The sequence below is a fragment of the Lygodium microphyllum genome, chromosome 6 (assembly GCF_053477565.2).
Source record: "Lygodium microphyllum isolate KBCC chromosome 6, Lygodium_microphyllum_v1.1.10, whole genome shotgun sequence".
Classification (NCBI taxonomy): domain Eukaryota; kingdom Viridiplantae; phylum Streptophyta; class Polypodiopsida; order Schizaeales; family Lygodiaceae; genus Lygodium; species Lygodium microphyllum.
Window position 1 is genome coordinate 141,964,254 of NC_141140.1, and position 27,416 is coordinate 141,991,669.

The 27,416-nt window shown below is 42.8% G+C and overlaps 1 protein-coding gene across 3 annotated transcripts; it reads left to right on the forward strand.

Moving 5' to 3' along the window:
• On the forward strand, positions 1 to 27,191 carry SCAR2 (SCAR homolog 2). Of its 3 annotated transcripts, none has more exons than XM_087680177.1 (10): positions 1 to 792; positions 16,054 to 16,217; positions 16,394 to 16,517; positions 16,685 to 16,817; positions 21,934 to 21,992; positions 22,095 to 24,984; positions 25,070 to 25,180; positions 25,302 to 25,406; positions 25,907 to 25,998; positions 26,088 to 27,191. In XM_087680177.1, exons 1-9 carry the CDS (start codon positions 638 to 640, stop codon positions 25,955 to 25,957), a joined length of 3,792 nt encoding a protein of 1,263 aa, XP_087536303.1. In that variant the 5' UTR covers positions 1 to 637; the 3' UTR covers positions 25,958 to 25,998; positions 26,088 to 27,191. The 3 variants fall into 3 exon arrangements, with proteins under 3 accessions (XP_087536303.1, XP_087536302.1, XP_087536304.1); XM_087680176.1 differs by having other exon boundaries at positions 25,907 to 26,003; positions 26,088 to 27,186; XM_087680178.1 differs by having other exon boundaries at positions 2 to 792; positions 25,094 to 25,180; positions 25,907 to 26,003; positions 26,088 to 27,183.
• The last annotated feature ends 225 nt before the right edge of the window (positions 27,192 to 27,416 follow it).

Here is a 27,416-nt window from a genome sequence, read left to right on the forward strand (position 1 = left end):
CCTGCCTCTGCCTGTCTTAACCATATGTGAAGTATTCTCTCTCTCTCTCTCTCTCTCTCTCTCTCTCCATTTTTGCTTCACTCTTACAAGTTACAGCTCCCATGCCATGATTCTGCCTTAATTTGGACTTCGAGGGCCAGCTTGATTCCTGTCCTTCTTTATCATCCCGGTTGTGGGTTCATGCTCTCTCTTGCTGTCGGTTGAATCCCAAGTAGAGCAAGGAACAAGAGGATTTGTCAGAGGCTCAAGCAGTACCGTCTCTCCTCCCAACAAAGGACAGCTTGCCAGAGAGAGCGCAAAGATGGGGAATCCTGCAGTCAAACAAACAGGAATAGGCCGCCCCCTGCCTGCTAGGGCATGGCCAGCCTGTGCAGGCAATTGTGGTAGTTCCGATGCCGCACATGCCCTCCGCATTTCGCCCCGAAAGTCCGCATCCCTTCGCCAGTGCAGCATCCCATGAGCAGCACCTTGCCTTGCCTGATTCAACCTAACCCCCCCTCATGGAGATCACAATGCCAGTGTGTTTAGCTGTACCAAGTCAGTTCGAATAATTGATGCTCGTGCTTATGGCAGTGTAGTGTGATTCGGCTTCTTGCTCTGCTTCGATTATTGGTGTGGTTGTGCCCTGGGAGCGGCCATGCCCCTAACACGGTACGAAATTCGAAATGAGTACAGCTTGGCGAACCCGGACCTTTACCGAGCAGCAGCGAAAGATGATCCGGAGGGACTGCTGGAAGGAGTGGCCATGGCTGGTTTGGTAGGCATTGTTCGACAGCTGGGTGACCTGGCCGAGTAAGTTCCAGCGACACTCTTTTCATCTTGATAATACATTTACGCCGGTAACGAATCAGATAAAGTGATCCCGTTTTCACCCAAAACTGCATTCCTTGTTCACATTGCTTGTGCACATCCGTGACTTGTGCAATTTAGATTTTAAAACTTTACATGTTATTTCAGAGCATTTAAAGTAGCAATAGCCAAAACTCAGAGGTGCCTCTACCGTTGTGTTCTTTTACCAGTGTCATGTTCTTGGATGCTCAAATGCTTTCAGGAAGTGGTTGGTTATTTGCATTAGATATTATTCTTCCTGGGTTCGTGCTCTTTGATTACTGTGTTAATTATGCTTCATTGCAAATATCTCACAAAATTCTCAAGTGCCATGGGAGGTATCCCCCTCAAAGGTTGAATTGGAGAGGAAGCTCTGCCATTGCTTGCTACTAAGGGCATGAATACTGTCCAGTTTGTAATAGCAGTCCTGTTTTAGGGCTTGCTTATGCTTAGCAGAACATTTGAATGCACCACAAACATGAATAGAGCAGGGTTTTTTCTAGGAAAGAGTGCAGTATGGAAGATATAAGCCTGTAATGTCTCTATGTTCTCTGAGCTGTAGGATGCAGTGCATAGGGAAAGAGAAAAAGACCCAGAGCAGCCAATGTGCAAGCATACTAGACAAAAGGAATGGTCCTCTTCATATGTGCCTAGGCTAAGCAGTCCTGCAAAATTTCAAGCAAAAGAGAGACTATTGAGACAAATGCTGCGAGTTTGACCATTTGAGAAATCCCGGAGCTTTTGGTGCTTGTTGGTTGGTCCAACATAGACAGGCAAAGTGTGGAGGAGGTGGCACATGATGCAGCGCCAAAATTACTTGGATCCCTTGATGATATCTTGACCAGGGCCTCAATCCAGCAGGTCATGGGAACTGTGCTCCATGTAGCTCTCTGGCTTTGTCTATGACAAGCCCTTGAGGTGGCCGAGTAGGTCCAGACACCCTTGATTAGTGGTGTTTGAGATTGCCACTCTAAAGAAGTAACTGAGAGTGGCTGACTAATGTTTCAACTTTCAGACTGCCTGAACGTAGAATGCGATCTCGGTATTTGCATAGCTCGATGAGGAAGAGCCCAAGGCAAATGCTGATGGGAGAAGTCCATCACTTTGGTCAGGGGGTCAAAGCCATCTCGAAAATGGCAATGGAAGTGTCCCTAGATCTCATAGTACATGGGGCAAGGATATACATAGTGCTCCTCAGTATTTGACTTCAGCTGATAAAAGTGGTAGATCCAGTCCTTTGGGGCAAAGGTTGCGGCTCTAGTCTTTTGTGAACATGCATGAATCTCGTCAATAGCACATTGGACTCCATGGGAGAGGTGGGTGTTCATGTAGCTTGGGAGAACAACAAAACCATCAGAATAGTTGGAGAAGTTGCTCTTGATAGAAAGCCATCTTTGTCCCTAGTGGCTTGATATGTGTGACCCATGTATGAGTGTATGTCTACATGAGTAATGTCCATTTTGATATCCTCATGAGCTTACTCAAGAAAAGGTGACTGCACGATGTTGTGTAAAGGTGGGAGATTATCCATTTGTATGCCATGTAATTGTAATCACATCTAGTTTGGGGCATATCAACACTTCGATCCCCTTGTCTTGCAAGTTGTCTAGACGACTCCAGAGCAAGTTTGGAATATTTGTGTGTGGGGACGCTCCATGACCTTTGGAGTTTGGACTATCATTTGTAATTTTAGTAAGTAGGTACATTTTATTTCTATGAGGAAGAAGATAAAAGGGGATCATATGGTGAAGTTGCTTATGTACATCTTCACGTGTCATGGGATGCCTCAATCTATAACTGGTAACAGAGATCCAAGAATGACCAGCTTGTTTTGGAGATGTTCTTTTTGAGAATATGGGTACTTCTTTGAAAGTTCTCATCTTCGTTTTTCCACAAATAGATGAACAACAAGAAGAGGCAAATTCTATTGTATTAGATCTTTTGATGTATTAAGTATTAGAACACAAGACCATGTGGGACAAGTCTTTTGAAGTGTTATGTCTTAGAGCACAAGACCATGTGGAATGAGTCTCTTTTGAGTTTGTTTACAACATCACAATTCATAGTTCCACTGGCAAGGCTTGGTTTGAGATATTTGAAGGTGGCAAGAAAGTTCCACCTATTTTGTATACGAAGGATAATATCATTGAGGTAGATAAGTATGAGAGTATGGGTAAAGCATACTAGAAAGTAAAGCAAGCTTTGATAGAATTGTGTGGAGCAATGGAAGCAAAAAGATAAGAGTTGTTGTAAGCACAAAGAATTGAGAACAAGAAGAGATGGGATCCATATAGCAAGACATAATAGTGTATATGAAGGCATGGGCCGTGGACACCCAGTAGAGTGCTTCTAGTCTCCCTCTCTCCAAAAGGATGCAATGTGCTCATATGAGATGAAAGTGAGATGGAGGAGAGACAACCACTAAATAGGTAGAAGTAATACATTCAAATATTTAGGTTGGTTAACATAATTAAATGCTAGAAATATATGTTGGCCAATGAAATGTGTGTCACATTAGAAATGAAATGCATTCAGAATCATCCTTAGATTCCAATTTTGATTCCAGCCATTCAACAAAGGCCGTAGCAGCCTTGGAAGCATTCTTTTGGCCTAGTGGTGCTGCTTGTTAGAGATTAGTCATCCCCTAGACTATCATTTCTCAGGTTCCCATTGGTGTAGTCAGTTCTCTCGGAGGTACTCTTGGAGGGCATTATTCATTATTTGTGTCAATTAGTGGGCATTTTCATGTGTATGGGCAGTTTGTCAGGCAGGTGATGATGCCACATGGCAGTTGGAGGACCGACCGTTGATTATTTTATTCATTTATGTTGTAGTCGGCAGCTTTTTGATCAGGTCGGCCAGTTTTTGTTGGCTGGCTACATTAGGCCCGGTTGGTAGCCTGCCCTCCTCACTTGCTTTTCAAGTGCTGGTGGGAGAGATACGGCTTGAGAAGATACATGTACAGCCCTTGTATATCTGCCCTCTTCATTTCAGCATTCATGTATTGTAGATTTCTGCATTCTTCTATCTCTTTTCTCCCCCCTTTCTCTTGTGTTCATTTTCTTTCAGTCTTGTCCATATGCTTCCACATTCGCTGCACTCTAACATGGTATTAGAGTAGCATAGAAGGGCTGATTGATCGTGGGTAGACTTAATTGGGAGGATTCTTCGTGACAAAGTTTGAGTTTTCAACCTTTGGGGGCTGTGGTGAGCAGGCTGTGCGTGGAGTGAAGTTGTTGTTTTTTGCAGGTCCTTGCTGTTTGTGAAGGAGGGAAGGCTATGTTTTCAGCCTTTTGCTGCAGATTGCTGTAGATTTTGAGTTTTCATTGCCTCCGGCGGGTGAAACTCTTTGAGGAGGAGCGGAGGAAGCCTTGGCATGCACCGACACTGTGGGTGGAGTCAGAGGGGGTGCCCTTGTTTTTATGCAAGTCATTCTATTTACAATGTCGACTGAAATTGACGTGGAGTTTTAGTCTATTATGGACAGTAAGGTCCTCGCGTTATGCGCTCTTCCTTCAGATCAAAAGCTTGATGGAGAGAATTACCACATATGGCGTGTAATAATGATTGCCACCTTGTAGTCTTATGATTTGACAGAGCTTGTGATGGAGGCTATAGACCGTCCTGTAGCTTGTGATGCCTTCGAGCTTTCTTGAGATGAGAAAGTCGAATTGATAAAGGTAAAAGCACATTGGGATAAATTGAATGCCCGCATCCGCTTTTTCATCCCTCTCTCCTACACTCTAGTAGTTATTGCTCACATCGAGCACTTGATCGTGGCTCGGGACACATGGTTGGAGCTTGATTAGATGTACAATTGGATGAAGTAGGTGTGTTTGGAGGTTTAGATGAGGACTTTTGAGTCCTAAAAAGTCTTCTTCTATGCGGGAGCATGCTAATAAGCTTTGGCAATTGTAGACGCAAGGAAGGCAATTACCTCGAAGGGCATGGTGATAACTCTTCTTTCTCAGTTACTGCCTCGATTTAGTGCATTTTACTCCGCCTTGATTGCTTTAGGGCGGTCAAAGACTCTTTGTTGGAAAGAGTTGGTTCCTATGGTTTTGGACTAGGAGAAGCAATTGAAAGGATAGAATGCTTCCAAATCGGAGGCATTGATAGGTCAATCCTCTCAGAAGAAGAGGAAGGACCAAAAGGAGGAGGACAAATCGAAGGACAAAGAGAAGGATTCCACTTGTCACATTTGTGGCAAGACAGGTTACTGGAAGAAGGATTGACCGGACAAGGAAAAGGAGGAGAAGTCTTCAAAGGATTCAAGAGCGGTGGCTTCTCCCTCATCAGTTGCCTTCCTCCACTTGGAGGTGATCGAGGCATCGATCCCTAGGGCTTCTGATGCTGCACTGACGGTCCCACACTCTCATGAGTGGATTGTTGATAGTGGTGCCTCTCGGCACATGACTCCTTCTGTAGTAGGTGTTGCACATTTGCGGCCTTCGCATGGATAGATTCTCATTGGTGATAGCTCTTCTATCCCTATTCAAGGAAGGGGTAATATGTAGCTTATTCTAGATGGGCAAGGTGGTGCTCATACTTCAGAGGTGCTTTATGTGCCAGGCTTGGATTACCATTTGCTTTCGGTACACGATTTGTGCCCTCGGCCTCTTGGTTGAGTTTGATGAGGATTCCTTTCAGATTCTTAATTGTGGATTGAGATAGGTGCTTACTTCTGATTATGAGGAGAATGGAGTCTACAAGCTAAGGTTTCCTTTTGCCTTGACCTATCTTCTTTTTACCTCTCAAACACAATTTGAGCTTTGGCATGCTCGGCTTGGCTACCTAAATTATGATTACCTTCAGAAGGCATCTAGGGGACAGCTTGTTCGAGGTATGCCGGACATTGTGGTGAGCTAGCAACTGTGTGTATCTCGCATTTGTGGGAAACAACATTGTGATGCCATTCCCAACAAGGCTTTGAGGCGGTCTTCAATATCCTTGGAGCTTGTTTCTACAGATTTGTGTGGACCTATGAGAACGGAGTTCCTTAAGGGGAGCTTGTATTTCATGTTGATTGTGGATGATTTTAGTAGGATGACATGGGCTTATTTTTTGTAGCTGAAGTTGGAGGCTTTTTTCCACTTGAAGGATTGGTTATCCTTTGAGGAGAACCGATTAGGCCGGAAATTGAAGACATTATGATTGGATAAGGGAGGAGAATTTGTTTCTAATGAGCTCGGTAGATTTTGACAGGTTGTGGTATCCACCAGGAGTTTGTAAACACAAACACACCTCAAGAAAATGGTGAAGTATGATTGAGATGGCTCGTACCATGATGGAGCATAGACAGACACCTCAGTGTCTTTGGCCAAAGGTTTTTGGCTATTGCAATCCATATCCTTAATCGATCCCTCACTTTGGCCGTTGTTGATATGATACCCTATCAGGTGTATTTTGTATCTAAGCATGATGTTTCTTATTTTAGGGTTTTTGGGTGTGATGTCTATGTCCACATCTTAAAGACAGCATGATAAATTTGAAGCGGCTTCTCAAAGACAGGTGTTTGTGGGCTATAGCTCACAGTCTCAAGGTTACCAATTGTATGATCTTGTTAAACGGGATGTCTATACGAGTCGAGATGTTCGATTTGTGGACGTTCTAGTCTCAGAGGGGGGTGAGGAGCACCCTATACTTGGAGATCCAAGAGATAGTTGGGTGCGAGCGATTGTGCCTTTGGAGTCCGTGCCTCATGGAGATGCTTCCTCTTCAGATGAGGATACTACTTTTCCACCGGCTTCCCCGACTATGCCACTGCTGGTGGATGTTCTAGAGACTTCAGCAGATGGTGCACATAGAGAAGAGATCCAACCTTCTCCTTGTTGGGTACGAGACGCACTCCGTGATTCAGGGATTGAGGGGGTCCTTGAGAAGTGGCAACTGCCAGATGGACCATGGCAGTCTTGGAGTGCACATGCTACTGAGCTTGTTTGTACTAACTGTTGTTTGATGACCTGTGCCATACAGGATAGGGAGCCCACCTTCGTGAAGGAAGCTTTGCAGTCACAACACATAAAGAAGGCTATGGAGTAGGAGTCGGATGCTATTGAGTAGAATGGCACTTGGGATCTTGTGCCTTGGCCCCTACATTAGAAGGTGATTGGTGTGAAACAGGTCTTTAAGACCAAGTATCACAGTGATGGTACTTTGGATAAGCACAAGGCTTGCCTCATTGCAAAGGGCTTTGCATAGCAGCCAGGGTTGGATTTCCATGACACCTTTGTACCTACAGCTCGGATGGCTACCATTAGGGCCATTCTTGTCTTAGCCAACCATAGGAGATGGCTGGTTTATTAGCTTGATGTGAAGTTAGTCTTCCTTAATGGCGATTTGAAGGAGGAGATCTATGTTGAGTAGCCTCCTAGTTTTTTCTCATTAGATGGATAAGCGTACAAGTTGAAGAAGGTCCTTTATGGCCTCTAACAGGCTCCACATGCTTAGAATGAGAACATAGGCTCGTACCTCCAAGGGAAGTTGGGATATTGACGTTCCTCTTCCGATCCGTAGTTGTATGTCCACACCTTAGCTGGAGGGCATGTGTTGTTTGTGCTTTATGTAGTTGAGCTTATTTTGATAGGTGACCATGCCTAGAAGGTCAAACCGTCAAGGAGACTAAGGCGGCACTACATGAGGTATTTGATATGATGGACATGGGCCTTTTTCATTTCTTTTCAGGCCATGAGATTTACCAAACTTTGGGGGGGGGGGATTTTTTTCTCCGAGTAGCGGTATGTGCAGGAGCTTTTGGCCACATTTGAGATGGAGGGATGTAAGGTTATTTCTACTCCTATGGATCCAAACTGGAAGGCAATGGCCCATGCAAATTCTTTGGTGGTGGATGCTACCCGCTATAGGTAGTTGATTGGGTCCTTGATTTGACTTCTTAACACTCCGGTTGATTTGTGCTTTCCTGTAGGTTTGTTGGTAGGCTTCATGAGTGCACCCAAGATGGTGGTACATTGGCAGGCTGCTTTGAGGATTTTGCAGTTCTTGAGGAGGACCCCGAATCTTGGTATTCATTATCTAGCTACTACTTGAGATTCCCCTTTGGTTCTTACAAGTTGGACTTGGGCGGAGATGTTGACCATTGGAGGTCAACGATAGGAGGTTGTTTTACTTTGGGTACCAGTGTTATCTCATGGAGTAGCAAGAAGCAGCCCATTGTTGCCCTTTCTTCCATAGAGGCGGAGTATCGAGTGGCGTCTTCTACCGCACGTGAGACGACATGGCTTCGGAGGTTACTAGGAGAGCTTGGTTGTCCTCAGACAGGTCCTATGACACTTCATTGCGACAATGAGAGTTGCATTGCTTTGTCATGGAACCCGGTGTTTCATGCTAGGTTGAAGCACATTGAGATTCAGTACCATTTCATTCGGGAGAAGATTTTGGATGAGATCATTGATGTGGTTTACTGCAAGGCGGGGAATAACATGCTGATTGCTAGGAATGCTCAGAATGAGCTAGATGCTTTGAAGACTCGGCTCAAGAAGAGCTTTGAGATGAAGGACATGGGGTATGTGTCTCATATACTTGGTATGCACATTATACGCAATAGAAGAATAATAACACATGAACTCAAAGATAACGAACTTGGGAAATGGAATCCATATACCAAGGCACAAGTGTGTACAAAGGTACGTGTTGTGGGCTGAGGAGGATAGCCTTCTTAATGCCATCATCTGGATGACTCTTGAGTGTAGTTAATTGTTGAAAAGGGAGGCTGAAGTGATCAAGGTGTTCAAGAGATTAAAAGGGATTGTAAGAGAGACATTTGTAGAAAATTTTTGAATTATTAATGTCACTTCCAAATGTAGCTTTAAGACTTTCACATATCTCTTTTGCTGTTTTGGTGAGTTGAGTGATGGAGAATGTTATCGGAAGGCCAAGCGCAATGATGGCTAGAGCGCTCTCTTTCTTCTCAAGCTAGTCTTGATGAAGTTGCGTATTCCCTTGAACGTGTTTTGGTTTTCTAGTAGAGACGACTTTCCATGTGACTTTGTGCATTAGGATGAGCTGGTCCTTTGTCCTCCATATTGAGAATTTGGCACTTGACACCCGAGAACTTCTTGATGGTGATGTTGTATCTTGACATGTTGATGTGGTGGATGTCATGGAGAGGGTTGAGATGATGACAAGAAGAAAGAAACAGGCCTCAATGTTAATGAATTTGGGTATTCTTTACAAAAGCCCCAAATCCCTGTGGTGAAATTGGGCAGCTGGAGGTGAGTATTGATGGTAGAAAGCCCCAAATTTTGTTGATGGAATTTTGAGAATTTGAGCCCATATTGGAAAAGCCCCAAACTTTTATGGTGAAATTTACTGAAATTGTGGCTCAAACATAAAAACTCCCAAATTTTTATGAAGCTATTTCGAGAAATTTTGCATAAATTGTAAATCCCTTGTTTTATGTGAAAAATTTGAGGAATCTAGGCTCAAATTAAGAAAATCCCCTCCTTCATGCAAACTCTTGCTAGTGAGAATAATGTAGACTTTAATTAATAATGTTTAAAGAAACATGTTGCTGCTATTGCAAAGTATGTGAACCCCTGCTAGGTCGAATAGTTTAAACCTCAATTAATAAAGTTTAAAGAAACATGCCGCTGTTAGCAGATATGTCAGTTCATGGCTGAGTCTGTGCATGTGATTTAGTGGGCTAGGGCACCAGGATATTATCTTGATTATTTAGGCATTTTTCTTGACATTTTATGATGGTCATTTTAGCATTTATTGCTGGCCGACCTGACATGATTTATGGCATTATTTTTGGCTATTTATTCAGGCTTCTGCTCCACATCATGATCATTCATCACTTGATTGGTTCTGGTGGAGGGAGAGGAGTAGGTGCCAATGCCTTTGTAACCAATAACTCACATTGGTTGTATACTGTCTCGTATCTTGGTGTATGAATTCCATTTCCTGAGTATCTCTTTGCTTTTGAGTTCCTTGTGTAGTGTTCTTTTCTTTTGCAATGTTTCTTTTTCTCTTTCCTTTGTCTCTTGTGTTCAGCAATTTATTACAGCAGTTTTCCACGCTTCCATCACTGCATCCGCTTTTGACATGGTATTAGAGCGCATGATCATTGTTCTTGCTGCTGTTTTACATTGTTTCAGGTCTGAGTTTTGACTTTTCGTCTTCTGATTGGACATGTTCTGCCTGTTAGATATGCTCGTTCTTTCCGCATCCTCTTCGTCTCTCAATCCAGTTTTTTGTTCAATCGCTTCCACGACTGATTTACAGCTTGGGCAACCATCTTTTGATCATTTCCGGCCTGTTTCCTCAGCGTTTTGTAGACTGCCATTTTCGTTTTCAGCTTTTTGGGTCTGTTTTAGGGCTGGGGGCCTGTTATTGACCCTTCCAAATCTGCGTTTTGATGTCTGCTAGCTGCATTTTACTCATCAGCTTAGTACCTCGAAACGGTGTTTCGGGGCTGCCGAAACGGACCGGCCGTTTGGAACCGAAATGGAAATGGCAGACCGGCATTTCGGCATCGTGCGGTCCGTTCTGGGGCACTCCAGCTCCCGCTGCCGTCGCCCCCGCCTCCTCCTCCTCCTCCTCCTCCTCCCATTAGCCTTTACTTCCTCCTCTTCTTCATCTTGCTCTTTCTCTTCCTCTTCCTCATCCTCTTCCTCATTCTCCTCTTCTTCTTCTTCCTCTTCGTCTTCTTCCCCTCATTAGCCTTTGCTTCTTTCTCTTCTTCCTCTTCCTCTTCCTCTTCCTCTTCCTCTTGCTCCTCCTCCTCTTCTTCTTCTTTCTTTTCTTCCTCTTCCTCTTCTTCTTCTTCCCCCCATTACCTAAAGGCTAATCATGGCGTTGAATCCATATTGGAGACATGTCACTCCAATCAAGGGATACAAGGGCTTCAACGGATCAAAGAAGTGGTGGTGCAACTATTGTGGATTGGAGAATTCAAGGAGTGTAACACGCGTGAAAGACCGCTTGGCATGCGTTCCCAACAAAGACATGAGGCCTTGTTGTCCAGACTACAGTTGCCAGTCATTCATTAATGTTGATACTTATTACTCAATAGTTACTAGAGTCTAGAGACTAGTACACAGTGCTCAGTGTTCAGTGCTCATTGGACTTTGGAGTTTTAACTGATTATTCACATAACATAGTTACATGTATCATTGTATCTTGAATTCACTTATTATGCATCTTGATTCTTGTTCCATTGTTCTTGATGTCAATCTTCACTGCTCTTTAGATCATAGATGATTTAGGAGTCATAAATTATAATTCATTTCCTTCAGTTTTGAAAATTGAGTCTTAATTGTGTTAAGTTGTCTTAAGTTTCAACCATTGAGTCTTAACTCTTCAATCTTCACTTGTGAGTGGTGATATGCGTAACGAATCATGATTTCAATCATATAATACGGACTCAAAAGTTTTGTATGAAATTTGGGTACATGTTATTGTAGGCATTGATATATTTACATGCCCATATAATACTGTATTTATTTTAGTGTACAATCCAAAACGCCGTTTTCCCATTTCCAAAATTTAACTAAAACTCCGAAACTTCGGTTTTTCCCGTTTCCGTTTTCCTCGTTTTCGAAACTCCCCCGTACTATGCTCATCAGCACCAGCGTTTTGGCTGTTTGCTCCTGTGCAAGGCTGGGTGATAATATTTTCAGGCTGGTTTTGGTTATTTTTGGTCTGACTTCTCATTGTGTGGTACATTGCTCAGCTTTAGAGAGGGTTCATGTGCATCCAATTGTCGTGTTCTCCTCACTATACTCTAGTTACTGTTGATATTTTCTCTATGTGCTTTCTTTACTGCTTGAAACTCGTGCAGTCGTTGTGAGTCTATATTTTTGGCATACTTTTCTCTCTAAAGATCTCTAACCTTTCTTTATCTTCTCTGTATCTCCCTCATCATGGCTCCTTTGGTATCTCCTCCTGATGATTAGCATGTAAATATTCTTTACTTATCTCCAAGTGTTATGTTGGAGCCTTGCTATGTTCAGCTTTAGGTTTCTTTGAGGATGCTATCTCTTGGTACTTCAGATGTTCTTGTTACAGAGAGGAGTGCCATACCATGGAAGCAGAAGAAGTCTTTGTGCTATTATTGTGGCAAGAAGGGACATCTCTAGAAGGACTGCAAGACATTAGCGGCTTTACAAGAAGAGTAAGTGCGGACGGTGAGGATGGGTGATGACTCTCTCGGCGAGTCTTCCTCTTCTACAGGTCTAGGTTCAGGCTCCATCTATGTGGCCCCAATGATGGCTATAGGGGCCTCCCTTCCAAGTTGCTAGTACAAGTAATGGGATCATCCCTCACAACTCTCCAATGCCCAAGGGAGAGCAAGAGGGTGGTGATATGGGGTAGGTGAACCTCATCTATACAAGTATAGAGGTACACAGGTTCTTGAGAGGGGTTTCCCTGACGCACTGACCGAAGTCTGGCAGATTCAAATCTTGGAGTCAGAATTGACATCCAAGTTGATACATTGTTTATTTGACAAAGAGTGGGATGGGCTCCTAGTCTGAGCTCATATGAGGGACACTTCGGCAGTTTGGCCAAAGATAGGGAATCCATGGTCACATGTTCAAAGGCCCTAGTCTGAGCTCACATGAGGGACACTTCGGCGGTCTGTCCAAAAACAGGGAATCCATGGTCACATGTTTTAAGGCATTTTTGATAGGATGGTCTTGTATGCTACTACGAGACATTGTCAACAGATATTGAGACCTGCTATGATTCTTCTCTATTTTCACGTGCTGGTACGATCAACATCGACATCAGGTTCTCTTTGAGGCACCTTGGTGGTGGCTTGCACACCCACTACTTGGGTATCCATGGTTCTACTCTGGTGGTCCTTGTTGTATGTACTATGATGGGACATTATCATTGTATATTGTATTGTATCAGATCACCCATGATCTGAGAGAGGGTGTTCGTAGATATGCCAATTCATGGCTGAGTTTGTGCATGTGATTCAGTGGGCTAGGGCACCAAGATATTATGCTGATTATTTAGGCATTTTTCTTAGCATTTTATGATGGTCATTTTAGCCTATTTATTTAGGCTTCACCTCCACATTATGGTCATTTATCACTTGACTGGTTTTGGTGGAGGGAGAGGAGCAAATGCCAATGCCTTCATAGCTAGTGACTCACATTGGTTCTGTACTGTCTTATCTTGGTATATGGATTCCATTTTTGGAGTATCTCTGAGTTCCTTGTGTAGTGTTCTTTTCTTTTGCAATGTTTCTCTTTCTCTTTCCTTTGTCTCTTGGGTTTAACAATTTATTACAGCAGTTTTCCACGCTTCCATCACTGCATTCACTTTTGACAGTTGTTGCTATTGCAAAGTCTATTGTAAGGTTTGAAGAAGAAGCGGAAAAAAAAAGAAACTCCTGCTTGTGGTGCCACCTGTTGCTCCTTGCACATGCTGCTGTAGTCGCTTCACACATTGGCCATTGCTCTGCCGTGAGCATTGGGCTATCACTGCATAACTGCACGTGCTTTTGTGCCTGTTGGCAAGGTGTCACAATCTAGCCTCATGCACTTTCTTGCTTGTCGCCTTGTCTTCAACTCCACATCACAATTGACCCACCCCATCATCCACGGCCGTCACATTATCAACTTGTTTCCAGCCCAATAATTTGGGGTTGTACAAGAGCTGAAAGAAGTTGGCCAGTTAAACCAACCTTCTTCCTCGAATAGGGTGGTAAATAACTTGATTAAGCACTAATTACAACAAGCATAAAATTCACGTAAATTGAAAATGCACACTTATACCACTTTAATCTTGGACAATGGACAACCTGTTGGCTCCAAAACCGGTGCCCCTTTCGGTATTTCTTTAACTTTAATTGCTAATGGATTGAGTACAAGTTGAGATTCCACAATCTCCTTTGTTGTTCCAAAAGCCCCTTGTTGTACCTACAATCAGCAAGCAATTTGGGCCAATCGTTCCTTGATTTTCACCAAGGACTTGCTCTAATTGAACCTCAACTAACCAAATGCTACCCTGATTCACAATGGATGGCTTGCATCTGAAATCCCTATCAATTCCATGAATTTCAGGTGCTGATTTTAGTGTACGGTGCCTTCTATTGGCACGGGTCTCGAGGTGGTTGCTAAATCTTGATTTTTACAGAAATTTAGGGTTTACAACAGAGATCTCTTTGTTGTCCACCAAATTTGGTTGAGATCTTCTAAAAATGACTGAGAAATGGTGAGATCTCCCCAGAAGGGATTGAAAAAGGTGAGAGAAAGCCAAGATGAGAGAGAAATCTGATTTTCTTTGCAAGAAAGCCCTAAAATCTGTTTGCTGCTTGCTCTAGCTTGAATTTAATGCAATCATGTACTGCTAGGTACCGCCAAAGTGCTGTCACCTAATCAACATTGTTGTTGTCAGCCCCTAGAAGGTGTCTCTCTACTGTCCCTTGCTTGCTGAGGCCCTTAGATGATTGTCTTCTGCAGCAAATTACTGTTATCCGATTAGAAAATAGATCAACAGCTCCCTCCCTCTCCCCCCCAGGCTATAAACTACTGAATAGTTGAGACCCAGCCCCCAAAAACGTTTTCTCAGTTTGCATGGGCATTTTTGCCAACTGCCAGTGTTCTAAACCCATTTTTCAGCAATATCCAGCCATTTAATTAATTTTCACAATTAAATAATCTTGAAAGTTAATTTCAGCCCTTTTGACCTTGCCCAATATTAAATGTGCCCATCCATAGTTAAATTGGCTAGGCCATTTGCAACTTGGAGTGACTGATGACCTCTGTTGATCCTTAGACTAGCATTAATTAATTGATTAATGCTAGTTCCTATTGTCACTAGTGACACTTATTGGCCAAACAATGTCCTAGGGTCAAAATTGGCACCAACTGACCACCAAAACCCAATTGGTATAACTTATCACAACTTTTGCCTTTGACACCCACTTCATCCTCAGGGTCCTTGGCCTGTTACCATGAAATTATTGCCATGTGCATCACATGTACTAAACAATCTTGCACATTTAGTTAATATCTTAATCAAATGCTATCGGCAAGATTAGAGCATCTCAAAATTTCATGTCCCCATGACAGCCAGAAACATGAGATTTAGTTTTCACATGAGAGGTAGCTTAATGCAATTTATTCAGGAATGACCACTTTTATCTCAATTCTGCACCAACCCCTTTCCAGGGCTCATCTAGTGCCTCTTTAAATAGCAGTCCATTATAGGACTTGAACTTTGAAACATGGAACATGTTCTGCATGGTCCAATTGGGTGGAAGTTGAGGCTTCATAGAGCATGGTTGATTCTTCACCATGGGAAAGGTTCAAGGCTGCAGCCTGTGATATATACTTTGAGCATCTTTTTCCCACCTTCTTTAACCTGTGCTTCATGATTCCGAGGAATATCCAATCCCCTTCTTATAGATGACATCTGTCCTATTCTTCTTTAACCCTGACCAAAGGTAGTAGAAGAAACGGAGTAATTCAAAATAGATTGTACAAGTGGCAAAAAGGACTCCTGCTTACCTTGTTGGTTGTGAACATAACATTTGAGTACACTCATGCTAATTGATGGTGTAGATCTTCATCTGTAGACTGTCCACCTATCTGTGGGTGAAGAGCACCCGAAAATGCAACTTGGTACACCAAAATTAACAAACCAAACCAAAAATGAGCAGTAGTAGTTTGTGTTTCTATCTAATACTGTGGTCTTCAGCAATCCACACACAGGGTACCCAGGCCTAATGAACAATCTTGTGACATTGCCATCGATGGCCATGCCCTTGTAGGGAATCAGTATACAAAACTTATTGAACCTATATTGTGTTGTTCAGTCATTTCATTTCTAGACCATGCAGCAATCCTTCTGCAACCAGAAGCATGTGTACCTCATTAGGTCAAGAAACTTATGGTAACTGTGTGAATTGTGACTAATACATTAACACCCTTGCAAGGCAATGCCATGTGAAGTGATGAGGTTGATGAACTGTTATTTATGGTGAGTGGTTCAAGATTTACACTAGGGTGTTGCTGCCATTAGACATTTCAGTAGCAGTATCGAGATATGATAATACCAGGTATGATGTCTATTAAGTTACACTAGGCTTGTCATTTTTTCATGCATTTGGTAGCCTTTCAAACACTGTTTTTTGCAGCAAGGGTAATCGCATGCTTTTTGTAAATTCTTTACATTGTCATTAATATCTAGCCCTTCCTGAACATTTGAAGAATGCTTCATGAGCTATCTTGATTCTTATTTCAGGTTTGCAGCTGAGGTTTTCCATGACTTGCATGAAGAGGTCTTGGCTACTGCAGCAAGGGGGCATGAACTTCTGATTCGTGTTCAACAATTAGAGGCAGAATTGCCTGCTGTAGAGAAAGCAATGCTTGTGGACACAAATTATGTGAATTTTGCTTACAATCCAGGTAAGTTTCTGATCTACGAGGAATTACTATACTTGCAAAATATTGTATGCAGAGTCTATGTTTTCTGCTCTTGGATTTGTCACAACCTCCTTTATGTCTGCATGCAAAAGGTTTCTTCAATTCAAAAGAATGATGGCTGCGTGCCACTACTAAAGCATCAATTTTCATGATTGAAGGTCTAGAGTGGCATGCCAATATACGAAATGATCAGAACCATTTCACCCAAGGGGATTTGCCTCGATTCATACGCAATTTCTATGAGGAGTGCAGGGGACCACCTAGGCTTTTTCTCCTTGATAAGTAAGCCAGTATTGCATAGTCTTTTTCCTCAGCTTGCTTCAAGCCACAAATTTTGATGCAAATGCTCATTATGCTAGCAAAATTTAAAATCTCTGATTTTTCCTTGCTTTAAGAGTTCTCCTTTTTGGTTCTTCAGAAGGTTTAATCACAGCAGTTGTAATCATCAGGTTTGATGTTGCTGGAGCTGGTGCTTGCTTGAAGAGATATACTGATCCGTCTTTCTTCAAAATGGAGTGGGCCAGCTCAGAACTGTTAAAAGCAGAGAAAGAACAACAAGACAAAAGAGCACGAAGGATCAAGGTTAGCCCCTAATGTCGATTATTCTGACAGTTGACATTGAAGGGACAGCAAGTTGAGATATGGGTCATTTTAAAAGTGGAGGTCATTAGGAAGTAGCCCTTGTTAATGTGGTAAGCTCTTATGCAGTTATTCTAGATTTGCAAGGGATGCTTCTGTCACTGCCCCCATTTCAAAGGAGGTTTCTACAGCTGTTCCCATTTCAGGGGAGGCCAGTAATTCTCAATTTAATGCTATTTGTATAGAAATGTTTACTCTTACAACTGATGTTGAGGTTCTTGTTCAGCCACCCAATATTGCAACTCTCATTGAACCACCTTGGGTATGACTGCTCTAAAGCCACCTTGTATTCCTGCTCTTGTTGAGCTTGTAGATCAAGATGTGTTCTATGATGCTGAGTTTCAACCTGTTGTCCACTTGGCTGATGTTCTTGCTCCTGCAGTTCCTTCCAGTCCTCATGCTACTCCATTTTCTACTGAGTCTATTATTGTTGTGACTTCTCTGGTTACAATGTCTCAATGATTGCGGATGCTTCTGCTATGCAGCCTTCTACTGCTGTTGAGATATTATGCAGCTTGATTTTGGGCATGCCCATAGTTTGTCCCAGATGCCCCAGGGCTAGGACTCCTATCACTGCCTATATATTACCCAATTGTATTACACACTTTCAGTTGTAAATTAGCTGCTCATATTCGCAGTTCTGTCCATTTTGAGTTCTGTGTTTCTCCTCTCCACCATCTTCTGAGTTGAAAAATAGAGCCCTTTGTAATAGCATTGGCTACTATTCGCCTAGCAGAGGACGATATATGTGAGACTCTTTGTGATGAATGCACTTGTCCATGCATTGTGCTTAATTTGTATCTGAGGAGGAAGCTTTGATTACTCCAAGCAGCAAGGATTGCTTCAAGGATCCATTCCAGCTGTTATAGCTGACTATGCTAGTAGTTCAGTTGATGTCATTAAGGTGATTCCTTGCCTTGTTGGTGTTAATTCATTACGGGTTGATTACATAGTAGAGGATGATCTCATTTCAATAGATGATGTCACACAGATCTTTGGCCCTGTTTATGAGGATTCAACTCCACACCTGCATCCTGGTAAATAAGCATTATAATCCCTTTGAGGAATCTGACTGCCTGCTCAAGAATTGATCTTGAGGCCAATCTTGGCAGAACAAGAGCCATGCTGCAACAATCCCAATCCTGTAAAGAGCCATGCTGCAACATTTCCAATCGTGTATAATCTACACATTGCTATTTCCCCACCTCTTGTAGAAGACATGCCCTTGGCGAGTGCATTAGGTTGCTATTATTGAATTGTGACAAGGCTTGGTTTCGACCTGAACCATAATGATGTGCCATGCCACCATAGGATCTTGAAACTGAGAGCCAACATCAAGCTTCTTGTCCTTCTTCGGCATGGACATCCATGGTTGTGAGGGGGTTCCTACCCTCATTGATATTCTACATGCTATAACATGTGTCCTCGACATTGGCCTCCCTTCCTTCTTGTACCTCCCTTTTACTTTGCTTGATTATCATCGTCTTTGTAAAAGGGTGCTTAGACAAGTGAACAATTTCCCCATGGGGGACATTGTCCAAGTGGCACAGTTCCTTCCACCTTAGTAGGTCATGGTAGGCCATTGGGCAGCTGACGGAGCACCCTTCGTGTGATGCCTTGGCCTCTTTGGGGTGACACTTTGGACGCCCAACGTAAGATAACCATCATCTCTGTAGTCTCGGTAGGCCATTGGGCAGCTGATGTGCACCATTTGTTCGATGCCCTGGCTACTTCGGGGGGGCGGGGGGGGGGATGCATTAGGGTTATTATGGGCTAGAGCTACGCTTGCAATCTCTTTTTGGTTTGAGTTGTAGGCCTGACAGGGAGCGTTGAGCTAAAAAATGCATTATAAACTAGTTAGCTCTTTAAAACAGCCCCAAAAGCATATAAATTACCCAAAGTTTCATTAAACGGTGCACAACTCTAGAGAGTGTCTATGTCTCGTAAGCCAACCCTAATTTGGGAGGATCCACTCATCTATAAATAGAGTGGTTTCCCACCATTCAGCCTATCCCTTGTCTTGTAGGTTTCAACCATGAGCTCTCCCTCGAGTGGTTGTCGACTCCATTGCAATTGCTGCCACCTCATCACTAGCCCCTCGTGCCCTGTCCATTGGCCACCCTGCTGTCCAGCCTCTTCTTGAGCATCATACAGCTTGCGTTTACTATAGTGCATGCCCAGTCAACATCATCTTCACCTTTCTTTACCGTAGTCCAACTTCCTATAGCCTCTAGTGATCATTTGCCATCATCTTCAGGCAATTACCTTGCCATGTCTACCAGTTCTAGCCCTAGAGACTATTGAGATTTGGTTTCCAGCCTGCTGCCCTTCCACTTTCAGCCTCATCTCAGCTCTAGCTAGTGGTTACAGCACTTGGGATCCATCTCCAGTGGATGTCACACATTGACACCTCCCTCAACCCACTCCCACGAGAGCCGCCAACTGTTGGATTGCTTTGTTGTTGAGCATCTTGTACACTCTTTCCTTCATTTACAGCATTCATTCACTCACTTCAGAGTTATCTTTCTTCTTTGTTTGTGTTTGTGTTTGTGTTTTGTGTTTTTGCATTTTGCGCTTTGTGTTTGTGTTTGAGTTTTCTGTGTTTTAGTCGTGGTTCTACACTCAGTGTTTTCTTTTGCAAACCCTAGCATATCTCCACATCACCTTCCTCATCAGTGCCAGCTTCCCTCCATCTCTCCCTCCATAGGTTGACATTCACACATTCCAAGTTGCTGCCCTCCATCAGCAGTTTTTCATTGCCCTAGTGGTTGTCACTTCTGCCTTCATTGTTGCCACCTATCCCTCGGTTGCTACCGTTCTGATGTGACAGCCATCATTCACCTCCTCGGAGCTATAGCCCTGTGCAGTAGCTACTCCTTACTTGTGTAGTCTTTCAATCCTTGGAGGCTATGTTTTACTGCTGATGATTGTTTGGAACTGCTACACCTGTTGCTTGCCCTCTGGATGCTGCATTTGCAGTCCTAGACAGCTATCCCACTGCTGGTGATCGTTGGATCTATTGTTGTCTTCTCTTAGACTCTCTCCCTTAACCATAAGATGCTGCGTTTTGGTGTTCTCAGCCCTTTCCACAGCTCGTCGATATCCCTCTTTATTGACATTGGTGGTTTGCTGCAGTTGAGATCTGCACCGGGATCCATTCTCAAAGGACAACACTCTCTAATAGTCCCTTAACCCATGGGAGACGGTGGCTATTGGATAGCCTCCAATCCTTGAGCATACACAAGGGCTGCCTTGATGGCCTAGTGATTATGAGGGGCTGCCTTCACGTTCGACATAGCCTCTTAGGCATCCTTTACATTGGTTCTATCTCCCCACAACCTTGGTCTCCATGACTATTGCTACTCTCCTAGGATTAGTGGGTAATGCTACAACTACTAGTTGCACTGAGATTTATGTGGAGGACCCATAAGAACATGTGTGTGGACTCTGTGATGTAGAAGGGCCTATTAGTGGAGTCTATATGGCTGTTTGTGTTCGAGAAGGGGAAGGGCTAGTCATATATTTTCACAGCTCATTTGTGGTAGGGGTCTGCCTAAAGAACACCTCAACCTTCACCATAAACCTCTCTATGAAAACACAGCACATCAAGATTAGTGACATATGTCTACATACAATATACCACAATTGAACAATCTAAGAACATGTAATGTGCAACAATCTATGCCTACATCTAGCCTATGTTTGCACTTTCCTTTAGTCTATGCCATGTCTAGCCTAGCCTATGCCTAGCTTTGGGCCATATTCAAGAAGGAAATTAAAGGAATATGGCCCAAAGCTACTTTTCTTTAATTAAAGGAAATTAAAGGGGGGTTCAGCTTTTCAAGAAGGGGAGAGTGGTGCTTTTACAAACAAGCAGCCAGCTTCCCTGTATTTTCAAGCTTTCTTGTCACCAATGAAGCTGCACTTATGCATTCTTGATTCCCCCATCTGAATCTGGCTAAGTTGCAGAATTGCAGTGCTTCACTTGGTTCTTCAGGAGTGCTTGTCAGGTCACTGATGATTCAGACTGGAGGCAAGCATTAATAGTTTTTAAACCTTTTTATCATAGTTACAACCTTTCGGGTTTAAGGGCTAGTTCCTTTGTGGTTTTCAAAACCTTTTTATCACGGTTACAACCTTTCGAGTTAAAGGGCTGACTGGATGTAAACAAAGAATTGTAGTGTAGGAACTGCCATGTTAATTTGGTTGATAGCAAACACATGCCCCCCCGTTCAGGTATTTTAGGAGCTCACATCAATAGGAAAGGCTGCCATGCTTCTTGTTGAGGTTGTTACTCTTACTCTATAACCAGCCAACCATCTATGTCAGGAGTGTGCAAGTATTGTGTTTTAATCATGGACACATTGAGGAATACCAACATTGAGCTTGAATATGTGGGCATGCATAGCAAAAAAAAAGTGTCAAGGATAGTAGGAGTTTGGAGAGTAGGATGGACAGGTAAGGAGGAGCTGTGCAGGCAGGCAAAACAGCAGGCAAGCAAGTAGAAGTGATAGTAAAATCCATGAAAGGCAGAACTCAAATATGGCGAAGAAATTGAGCGGCAATCAATGTAGCATAATGATGCAGATCCACAGTCTATATAGGGAAGACTTATTGCTTCTGTGAGATGGATCAATTGGAGTTCTGCAAGTTGGTCTCCTCCACTTTGTGCAGTTCGTGTCTGCAAGATGTTGGTTGTGATTTTGGTTTACACAATTTGTGCATTTGGACAATATATTTCTGGCTCCAAGGTTTCACCTATGCTTTGACATGTTTGTGCCCAATCTGCATCGAATGAGTTTAAGCTTGTGCATGCCAAAATTTGTTCATATTGTTGAATGGCATAGTGAGCTACATTAACAGCAGGTTTGATTAGCCTTAATTTGTATGGTCACACTTGTGCAAAATATGTTCGTGACAACAAAATCACAAGCCTTTCTAGTTAGTTTGTGAATCATAACATAGGTCATGGCAAGGTGGCTTTGTCTCCTTTTTTTCTTTTGTCTTAACACCTTCTCAACCAGAAATACATGCCTTGTAATGCTGTAATCATGTACAGAAAAAACGTCAGCGAAAGAGAAATGGTGAGATCAAGGAACCAAGCCAAGCACCACTGAGGTATGTTTTACTCAGACAAAGGAAAAGAAAGCATTTACACAGCTTTATTAGTGAACTCGTTATTTAAACACAAAACATAACTACTTTCTCATTCTCTGGCAGGGTGCTAGATGTGCAAGAGGATGGAAATATACCAGTTGCAAGATTTCGATCTTCTAGTTTAGATTTGAGGGCTAATCACAAGAATGAACCAATAAGTCCGTATGTGGAACAAGATTCTGCCCAAGCTTCTTCAAGCCAGCTGATTCATCAACACGAAGACGATAGTTCCAACAACAGCAAGGGCATGTATGCAGAGGATGTTAACGAGACACCCAATGATACTCATCTGGCATTTCAAAGTGCTGATGATAATTTTGCATCCGGAGAAATGAGCAAAGGTCCTAGACAGGCTGTCAATGATAGAGGGTTGGAGGATGAAGATATGCAGGCAGATCAAAATACCGCTGATGATGTTGCCAGTGAGACGGACAATTACATGGATGCACTGACAACGATGGATTCAGAAGTTGAAACAGATTCAGAAGTAAAAACAAAACCAGAAATTGATAGTGAAATTGATTCATATACAAGAGTGGATCTCTCAAACTTACACACTTTAAATGAACCAAGTGAAGAGCTCATAGGTCATCAAATCAACAGTATGAATGCAACTGTAGAACCAGTGGAAACCAAGGAGCCCACTGTGGCCAGCCCATTAGAACTTTTTGACAAGAAAGACCCAGTTCCCTTTGACAGAAGTTATTCATCTTCTTCCTCTCCAGAGTTCAATGCAGATGCTGTTGAAAGGAGCAATGGTTCTTCTCCTGTGAAAATGAATGCTGCTTCCATATCAGACAGTTACCTAGATCTGAGTGGCATTGATGATGTACCAGAGGTATCTAAAATCTCCATGGGCAATGATAACAAGGAGAGTGAGATGGAAAGTATGATGACTCCATTCAACTTGCTGCCCGAACCAGTTGTCCCGTTAAATAATGGAAACCAAATCAAACTTGCTGCACGGTCCATACCCCTCGTCATTGATACATACCACAAGTCAGATGAGTTCTCTTCTGAGGGAGCTGTAGCACCTGAACCTGAGAGTGGTTCTTTTGTAGGGCCTGAAAGTTCACCCACCAAGGCATTCCCAGAACATCTGCGTTCTCCAACTCATGCACAATCTTCTAAGCCAAATGAGACTTCATCAACCAAGATATTTCCAGAGCATCTGGGTTCTCCTTCGACTCATGCACAACACTCTAAGTTTAATGAGAGGATTGCTGCACTGGTTGAGGAGAAAGACAGTCTTCAAGGAGTGTCTGAAGAGGAATCAAGTGAAAGTCCAAGGGAACTGTCCTCGCCTTCATCATCAGATACCAATATTCAGCCTATAAGATGGGCTAGGGATTCCCCCGGATCTCCTAATGATTTCTTGGATAGTGATGATGAAATAGATGGCATGCAGGTCTCGCCATCACCTCCTTCTTCCAGCTCTTCATCAATTTCTAGTCCTCGGCCAATGTCATTGGCTACCACTATTTTCCACATGGACCATGAAGTTAGGCCACAGACTCTGCTTTCTAGTCAGGAATCTGCAGACTCATCACCAAGGTCTTCTACAGAGTTGTCCATTCGTTCTCCTGCATCTCCCATGAAGCCTGCTACTGAGGCTGTGGAGCCTTCTGTAAATAATGCAACTTGTTCACCTGATCCGTCTCCTGATTCAATTTCTGAACCTCTTCCAAATCCAGTTGAAGAAGTTCAAGTGCAGAGGAATTTACCTGTTGCAGTAGAAGAAACTCCATTGCAGAAAAATTTACCTGCTGAAGTTCCTCAAATGCGACCAGGTTTTGTGATGAATGAACTGGAACAACAGCCACCACCTCCTCCTTTGCCACCTCTAGAATGGCGTATAGCGCGACGGCTTCACAAAAGTCATTTATCTGTTTCCAAAAATACGGAGTCTTCTATTGCTCCATCTGTGTCTCTCAGTTTTCCGATAAGGCCAGCTTCAAAATCACCTTTGGTGCCGTTGACAAGCAATGTGAATAGCCCTCTCATTCCAGAAACAATGGCTGATGATTTTAGAGATCCAACTGCTCCATCTGTGCCTCTCAGTTTTCCGATGAGGGCTGACACAACTTTGAAGGCTTCAAAATCACCTTTGGTGCCATCTACAAAAAATGCAAATAGCCCTCTAATTCCGGAAACAATGGCTGATGATTTGGGAGATTCAACTGCTCCATCTATTCCTCTCAGTTTTCCAATGAGGCCTGACACATCTTCGAAGGCTTCAAAATCATCTTTGGGGCCATTGACAAGAAATGTGAATAGCCCTCTCATTCCGGAAACAATGGCTGATGATTTGAAAGTTTCAACTCCTCCATCTGTGCCTCTCAGTTTTCCGGCTAGCCCTCTCATTCCAGAAACAATGGGTGATGATTTGAGAGATTCAACTGCTCCATCTGTGCCTCTCAGTTTTCCGACTAGGCCCGACACAACTTCAAGGGCTTCAAAATCACCTTTGGTGCCATCAACAGAAAATGCGAATAGCCCTCTCATTCCAGAAACAATGGCTGACGATTTGAGAGATTCAAATCCTTCCATTTCAAATACAATGGATGAGGGCACAAGCTGTCATACAGACATCGTTAACGAATTTCCCTCAGTGCAGTATAGTTCAGATTTACCTTCACCTGTCATGCAAACACCAGAGCTCACAAAGCTCAAAGAGTTGGGTCTCTCTTCTGCACAACCTTGCAGGGTTCTTGCAGAACAGGATGACAATTATGGTGTAAATCTCTCGGTTCCACCATTAACTCCTGAACATGAGATATCCAGAAAAGATGGACCTGATTTAACCCCTGGAGTTTCTAAAGTGGACATTCCCACTGCTCTTGCTCCTTCAAAAGGAGCTGAACAAGCTGCACAGAATATTGAGCCAGCTATTTTGAAGCTTGACAGGAAGGATTCCCTCATAGAAGCTATTGCATCACATGACAGGAACACGGTAAGCCATTCAGCTAATAGGATTGCAAATGATTTGGAGAATCTTCACATTTGTTGCTTATTGGCATGATTTTCTCTAATGATAGGAGGATGACTTGGTCTGTTTGCAGCTGAGGAAGATTCCAGAGAGGAGTCGCTCATCAATGACAGCACTATCCGATGAAAGAGAGGTGCTACTTGAACAGATTAGAACAGGGGTTTGTTCCATCTCAACTTGATGCTTTTCACACTTTTCCTTTTCTTGAGGAGGTTTGGTGGTCTCTGGGAGAGAGGTGTTTTTGATGCTTACATTTTGTTTCCTTTGGCCAAATGAAACAGTCATTTAGTTTGCGGCATACTAAAGTTGAGAAGCATGAGGCCCCTCGACCAGCGACAAACATCAATGTTGCTGCTATACTGGAGAAAGCAAATGCAATCAGACAGGTGATGAAGCTGTTTGTTTATTATGTTGGCAATGGAACTCATTCTAATGGTCTTCGAGTGTTGAAGTGTATATATGCTCCTTGATGTGTATCTGATCATTTTATTAACTAATGATCAGTCCTCTATGTCACTATGATGATACTTAGTGCTAGTGATTCCTTTGGATTATGGTGATGCTTGCAGTCTTTATTGTTTGATACTCAGGGCTATAGTTCAAGTAAAGAAACTTCTGAATGCCAGCTTCAGTTGATGCTTGCAGACTTTATTGTTTGATACTTAAATAGTTTCACTAAGTATCAGGGCTAAGCACATCACCTAGAAGGAAGGTCTAGAAGAAACATCTTGACTTCCACTCTTTCTGGTAGCTTGATGTCAAGAATTCAAATTGAATTTTGACTGATCAGTTTACAATTACTAATTTGAAATAGTCCTCATTAAGTGAGTTGTATTTGGTGTGGTTGAAAAAGTTTTCATAGGAACATTGAATACTTTTGGCACAGGCTTTTGCTGGCAGTGATGATGAAGATGATGATGATTGGAGTGACTCATGAATGCCAAATGTATGTGATGGTGGTGCTTTGCATACATCAGAGTAAGGTAATGCTTTTGTTTTTTGTGATGACACTGAATCCCCACATCAATCATTCGTTTATATGGACAATGCTCTATTTTTTTTCCCAGGGCCTCATCAGAGCACATTTGCATGTTTTCCATATAAAATCTTCTGAGCATGAGTCGGAGCTACAGGTATGCCTGTGATGCAGGGACAGCTAGTTGGAGAGCACCACATATCAGTGGACAAATTGCCAAGGTTCTACAGTTTCCTTTGGCTGCAGGTCCTATTTTGAGAAGTGTTCGAGTCTCCCACTTAGAAGTTGTGCTATTTTTAGCTGGATAAATAGCATAATGTATAGTCCAGCAATCCCCTGATGTATTTGCTGCTTTATAATACAATGGGCTGGGAAGTCATGTAATATTTAAAAATACAGCTCAAGCAAAAAATTTTTGCAATTCTTGCATTAAATATCTTGTACTAGGCAAGACGCAAACATCTTCTATCAAAAGAATGATAGAGATCTACAATATTCTCTTTTCTCCCATGTCATCTACTAAAGCACATAGCCATGAGGCTTCGATGCTTCAATATGCAGTTTGTTCTTCCTCCTGCAATTTTCCAATAGCCTGATAATAATGGACCTAATGAACTGTTGATTGCTGTCCAAGTACAAATGTAAGAGTGTACACTATTGTTGCTGTACCATGCAAGTGCATCAAAGAAAACAACCAGGCTTTGAAAATTATAAGAACACTGAGCTTCTACACATAGACAGCCAAGACTCTAAAATATACAGAAATGCAGCCATAGAAAGACTTTTGGAGCTTCTCTTCAATTACACTTTTTGTGGCTGTGATTCTTGTCCTGAGGGTTCTGAAGAGCACCAAACAATAACATTGGGTGTCTAGGATCCAGATTTCAGCATACAACTTTGAAGCCCCTGTCAATTCTGACAGTTCCCCTGAAGTAGCTCCTAGTGCCAAGGGAGGGAATTTATAATGGGCTATCACTGAGACGAACCGAACAGATGGGAGCAATCTATACTCCACCAATGCCCAAAGTCCTTTAAGGCCATTCTGTATTATTACACATGCCTTCGTCCTTTTTTGGCATCTGAATCCCCATGCAGTGTTGTGGACTCTACTGACTGACTGTCACTTTGAATCATAGGTTTCAGGCTATTTGTAAAACGTAGAATATGTATCTTGATCATTGATCTGAAAACATTGAATTTGCACTCGTAACTCTCTGATTTTTAGCTCCAGATAGGCTGTCGAACACTTGTAATTCTTTGAGTTTCTTCTGACTAAATTTCATGCTGACTTGATTCCTATACAGTATGTAGGGAGTTTTCCATGCAATGGGATGGGAAGTCCTGGTGGTGCTGCACTCCTTGGCCTTTTCTTCTTTCCCCCATTCTTTCCAGACCGCCCTGAGAAGCCTTATACATGTGA

Excerpts from the sequence above, each read along its gene's own strand:
- SCAR2 (XM_087680177.1), top strand. The coding sequence starts at position 638 with ATGCCCCTAACACGGTACGAAATTCGAAATGAGTACAGCTTGGCGAAC. Across the intron at positions 21,993-22,094 it reads CCAAGCCAAGCACCACTGAG|GGTGCTAGATGTGCAAGAGG; the intron begins GTATGTTTTACT and ends ATTCTCTGGCAG. Across the intron at positions 25,181-25,301 it reads TTGAACAGATTAGAACAGGG|TCATTTAGTTTGCGGCATAC; the intron begins GTTTGTTCCATC and ends CAAATGAAACAG.